This window comes from Paroedura picta, chromosome 13, assembly GCF_049243985.1.
Source record: "Paroedura picta isolate Pp20150507F chromosome 13, Ppicta_v3.0, whole genome shotgun sequence".
NCBI lineage: Eukaryota > Metazoa > Chordata > Lepidosauria > Squamata > Gekkonidae > Paroedura > Paroedura picta.
This window is the reverse complement of record NC_135381.1, coordinates 17,805,960-17,811,352: the sequence shown is the minus strand read 5'-3', so window position 1 is coordinate 17,811,352 and position 5,393 is coordinate 17,805,960. Positions and strand designations below refer to the sequence as shown.

The window sequence follows — 5,393 nt, the reverse complement described above, 5'->3', positions numbered from 1 at the left end:
TTTCATGTGTGGTAACGACATGTGTTGTCTTCAAGATGGGCTAGAAACAACTTGTACCATAAAATACAATTCATCAGACGGGTTTTCAGGAGCTCAGCCTTCTGGGAGGGGAGGGGCAGGCTGGGGGGCTCAAGGCTGCTTGGAGGCATCTCTGTTTGCAGGAGCTACAAAAAAAGAGAAAAGCCTTCTGCATTGCTGTGGCAGTTAGCACAGATTTCTGAGTTCACACATTACATTAACCCCAGAGAGTGATTAGCTGGGGCCAGTCAGAAGATTCACACTTAAATTGAAACAAGACTGCCCCTAGAAATTAATTTCCGTTTAGAATGAGCCCCAGCAGTGTAAATCTCCTTATAGCAGCTGCATCACAGAGGAGCCCCCAAGCATCCTCCCTGCCCAGGCTGCTCTGGATTTAGAACTCCCATCCAGTACAAACCAGCTGGCTTCAGACTCCAAAGGACTGAAACATTATCAACCCTCTCCAGGCAATGGGAATAAACAAGCACAGGACTTGAGACATCATCTTACTATATTGATTCTAGTGGGTAGCAGTGTTGGTCTGAAGCAGCACAACAAAACAAAATCTTGGTTGGTCTTAAAGATGCCACTGGACTCTGATTTTGTTTTGTTATATTGATTCTGTAGGTGTCTTCCAGGCTCTGGACCAGGGGTAGTCCAACTGCGGCCCTCCAGATGTCCATGGACTACAATTCCCATGAGCCCCTGTCAGTGTTTGCTGGCAGAGGCTCATGGGAATTGTAGTCCATGGACATCTGGAGGGCCGCAGTTGGACTAACAATTAGCACGTGCAACTAGAAAGAGGGGCTGTGTACTATGTACAAGTACTAGAAGTACCGGAACAGCGAGGAGGACCACTCCATCTCCACGTGTATCAGAGAGTGATTTCAAGCAGATTTTGGTGGAGGGGGCTACATTCCCCCGTCAGCACACCCCCCATCTCCGCATGCCGTTTGCCGACCTGGGCTGACTGCTGCCCCCGGGGGAGCGGGGTGCCATTGATGATGTGCAGCCGGGCACGGACACGCTCTTGCTGCGGCTCCGAGCGGGGGGGGGGGGGAGGGAGTAGGGCAGGGCTGCCGCGGGCCCTTTAAGCGCCGCCCGCCCTCGAGCAGCCCACAAAGCCGCGAGTCGCTCCGCTTTGCGCTCAGTGGGTGTTGCTGCGCGCTGCCGCCAAGATGCCGATGCTCGTGATTAACACCAACGTGAGCCGCCAGGCCGTCCCCGAGAGCCTGCCCGGAGAGCTGACCCAGCAGCTGGCCAAGGCGACGGGCAAGCCCGCCCAGGTGAGCGGCGACCTGGGAGCCTGCCTGGCTGGCTGGGCTCTTCTCCCGCGCAGCCTTGGCAGGAAGGCCAGTCCTGGGGACGGAGGAGGAGGAGGGCGGGTGGAGGTTCTTTGGCCTCCTAGCGCTGCTTGCGTGTAGCTCAGGTCTCGGCATCGTGACCGAGCAGAGATTGGGATATTTCCATCGTGAACTTTAACAATGCATAGATTGAAATGGGTGGCCTAAAAATGTATCTCCATGATGCTTATTTGGAAGCAGATTCAAGTGATTGTCTGAAGTAGCACAACAGCATTTGAGTCCAGGGCAGGGGTAGTCAAACTGCGGCCCTCCAGATGTCCATGGCAGGGGCTCATGGGAATTGTAGTCCATGGACATCTCGAGGGCTGCAGTTTGACTACCCCTGGTCCAGGGGCATCTTTAAGACCAACAAAAACTTATTCAAGGCCTGAGCTTTCGTGTGCGTGCACACTTCCTGGGATGCTCACGCCTTGAATAAATCTTTGTTGGTCTTAAAGGTGCCCATGGACTCTTACATTTTATTTAGAAGCAGGGCAGCAATGGGGCAGATTGCGGCGTGAGCGGAAGAGTGGTTTAGTGTTGATCAAGATGGCAGTAATTAAGGCTGCTCTTTAACCATGTGTAATTAACCCAGTACCAGAATAGAAGCAGCCTGACGCTCTGTCTGTCGTTGCTCCCTTCCTTTGCAGTATATTGCGATCCACATCGTGACTGACCAGCTAATGACCTTTGGGGGCTCAGCCGAGCCCTGTGCCCTGTGTAGCCTACACAGCATCGGCAAGATTGGCGGGCCGCAGAACAAGGCTTACTCGAAGTTAGTGTGTGAGCTGCTTACTAAAACCCTGCAGATACCTGCTGACAGGTGAATGTCCAGTCCCTTGTATTTATGAATGTATTTATAGCCTGTTTTTTGTATTGATGCTCAAAGTGCATGGCACAGTGCAAATCAATGCAATTGGAGGAGGGTTACAGAAATGTGAATACATGCAAAAAGTTTTAGATGTGCATAAAATTGTATTAGATGAGTCCTGGGGGATTGGACTGGATGGCCCTTTGTGGTCTCTTCCAGTTCTGTGCGATTCTGTTTCTGAGTTCAAGACCAAATTTTTTTATTCAAGGCATAAGTGTTTGTGTGCATGCACATTTCACCAGATACAGTGAAACAAAACATTCTCAACTATTGCATATAGCTGTGGAGGTTAGTTGCCAGGAAGGAGTAGTTAAAGTCAAGATTCATAAGTAACTGGGTGATTATAGCTGAAATTGTATTAAGGCAGTTGTGTGGATCTGTGAATAGCAGTACATTAGCATACAACCTTAACCAATGAAGTTTGTGAGTCCAGTGGCACCTCCAAGCCCAACAAAGTTAAATTCTGGGTATAAGCAAGAACTGAGAGACATACCATGTGTAGATGGGCATGTCATCAGATACATTGAAACAGATTTACTCAAACACTGCATATATGTGGGAGGAGGTGTTTTTTTGTTTTGCAAGTTTGAGTCAAGATGCATAAGTAGCTGAGCAGTAAACTGGAGTAACTGACCTTAAATTGAAATAACAAATTTGATAAGATCTGTGAATAGCAGCAAATTGGTATGCAGATAATAAAGGATTTAACAACAAGTGAAATAACTACGTTTGGGGGTGTAAGTGAGAACTGACTGACTTATCAAGTGTAGATGCACACTCCCTCAGATACACAAAACATATAGGTGGATAAAACTGAGACCTGTAGGAGAACATTTCAACCTCTGAGGGAGACATCTGATCACAAAAGAATTTCAGAAAGACTGGAATGGGGGATTGCTGAATTATTGTATCACTCAGGTCAATGGAACTCCCCCAGGTCTTAACAGAGATATTGGGATCATCTTACTGCATATGTGAAGGTAGTTCCCATACCAAGAAATTAAACTTTGTTGATCTCTAGTCACAAGTTTGTTCTGTTTTTTAGTGCATAGGGACCAGGCTTGCTAAAGCGGGATGGGAATGATCTCTAGTGGACATCATCTTAATCTGCTCTTGGTTTCTTTTCACAGGGTATACATCAACTATTATGATATGAATGCCAGTAACGTGGGCTGGAATGGCTCCACCTTTGCATAAGGCTCTTTGTCTTTAAGGGCCTGTTGCATCCTTCATGTACCTCAGACACCACAGTCAAGCCCACCTCCCTAATGCTGGTCTCCTTGCTGGTCTCTTGTGTGCTTCATAGTTGTAACATTCCTCTATACCAATGGAAAAAAAACAATAAAAACATAGAAAGATGTTGACTTTTGCTGAAGCATTTTTTTAGGGAAGCCTTTGCTTGGCCCATAATGATATCAAAAAGAAGGAATATTATTCTAGAACATTTGGGTGGGTAGGATGCCAAGGATAGCTGCAGTGGGCAGTTGAGGGCTAAACATGAACCAACAATAATTTACCCAAACATACTCTCGGGAGGGAAAAAGCAATGGGTCACATCTGCCTAGGAAACTCTTTCTGCTCTGGAAGTTGTCTTTTGTCCAGCTGAGGCTATGGCCGGATTTGCTGTGTGGGTGGGGCAAGCCCTTCGTGGGTTCTTGGGATGGTTGCTTCAGTCAGGACTTGGTAAAGACAGGGCTTTGCAGCCGAAGGGAGGCTGGAAAGGTTCCCCCGGCCCCCCCTTAGTGTCAGCGTCCCTTTGGCCGCAAAGCCCTGTGTGGAGGCTGTGGCGCCACTGTTAGAAGGCAAGAAGGGAGGGTGGGAGCTGGAGCGGGAGGGTCAATCAGGATGTGGCCAGCTTTGCTGGCCACACTCTGATTGGCCCTATTCTATCTCAGACAGACAGGACACTCTCCACCCCCAGGGCTGTTTCACAAATATTAAGAGGGAACAATGGATAAGGATTTTACATGTATTTCTAAACTTAAGACAAACAATTTGAAATACTTTAAAAATACATCAATTTAAAGCCGGAAAGTAAGTTCTGAACCTTTGCTCTTAATATTTGCTGTCCTATTGAGGTTCATATTATTTAAAATTATTAGGACCATCAGCTCCCCCCCCAAAAAACTTAAACCCAAGAAAACTAGTAAGAGCTAGTAAGATGAGCAAAGTACCAGCTCTTCTACATAACATGGAATGACCAAGTCTGTCATTCCTCTATTTTATGAACAATTCACTGCAGGGATTTCTCCAGGGCAAAGTCCAGGAGCAAAGCAAAATGCAGCCTTTTCTCCCAATTTCATGACAAACCTCCCCGCCCAAATATACTCATCCATGCAAAGGTGCCTCCAGTGTCAGTAGTGGCAGACAGCTGAAGAAGCAGGCATAGGACCCTGCTGGAGCTGGTGTTTTTATGTCTAGCTCATATATGCTTGTTCGTAACTCAGAGCTGCAACATCCAGCATCAACTTGCAAACACTAAAAGGTTGAAGAAAATACTACCTCAACCTTCAAATACTGCCATAGGCAGCCAATTTTAGGTGCACTCAATTTCATTTTTCCATTTAAATGAGATTCTCACCCAATGTCTTGTGCTTAATTTGCAAGTCTGCATAATAATGTAACACTAATTCATGGCAGGCTAATTTGATTGCTGTTCTTTCCTCCTATTTTTCAAACAGAACCCCCCCAAACAGGGTTGACTGTGGGGGGAAATGTTTTCCTTGCAGTTGAGGTTTAAAAGTGAGGAAATTATGGGTAGCTGAAGCTTTTAATTACATGAAAACATATGTAGGGAAGAGAGAAGACTTCTCTCCCTCTGGACAGTTGCTAAGTGCTCTCACGTTGCCTCATAGGAATAAAACTAAAACAAATAATAGAACTCTGATTTTATTGTGCTACTTCAGACCAACATGGCTACCCATTTGAAAATAACATGTCAATTCAGCACTACTCTTCCTGAGAGAAGGTTCCTAGCCAAGCAAGAGGGAAGGGAAAGGCCTGGTCAGGATGGGCAGAAACTTTGGGCACCATTCCCATTGGCTGTTGAAGGTGACAGATGCTCACTGGAGACAAGGAGTCTGTACCTGTAACTGGGCAATAACCCCCCCCCCCCATTAGAAAAGCAAAGAATGAAATGGGCATAGTTTTAAAGACTCCCC

At 46.7% G+C, this 5,393-nt stretch overlaps 1 protein-coding gene across 1 annotated transcript; it reads left to right on the top strand.

Annotated features, from left to right (window-relative positions):
- Positions 1 to 1,101: 1,101 nt before the first annotated feature.
- MIF (macrophage migration inhibitory factor) lies at positions 1,102 to 3,590 on the top strand. Its single transcript, XM_077309135.1, has 3 exons — positions 1,102 to 1,304; positions 2,012 to 2,184; positions 3,363 to 3,590. The coding sequence occupies exons 1-3, from the start codon at positions 1,197 to 1,199 to the stop codon at positions 3,427 to 3,429; spliced, it is 348 nt and encodes a 115-aa protein (XP_077165250.1). The 5' UTR covers positions 1,102 to 1,196; the 3' UTR covers positions 3,430 to 3,590.
- The last annotated feature ends 1,803 nt before the right edge of the window (positions 3,591 to 5,393 follow it).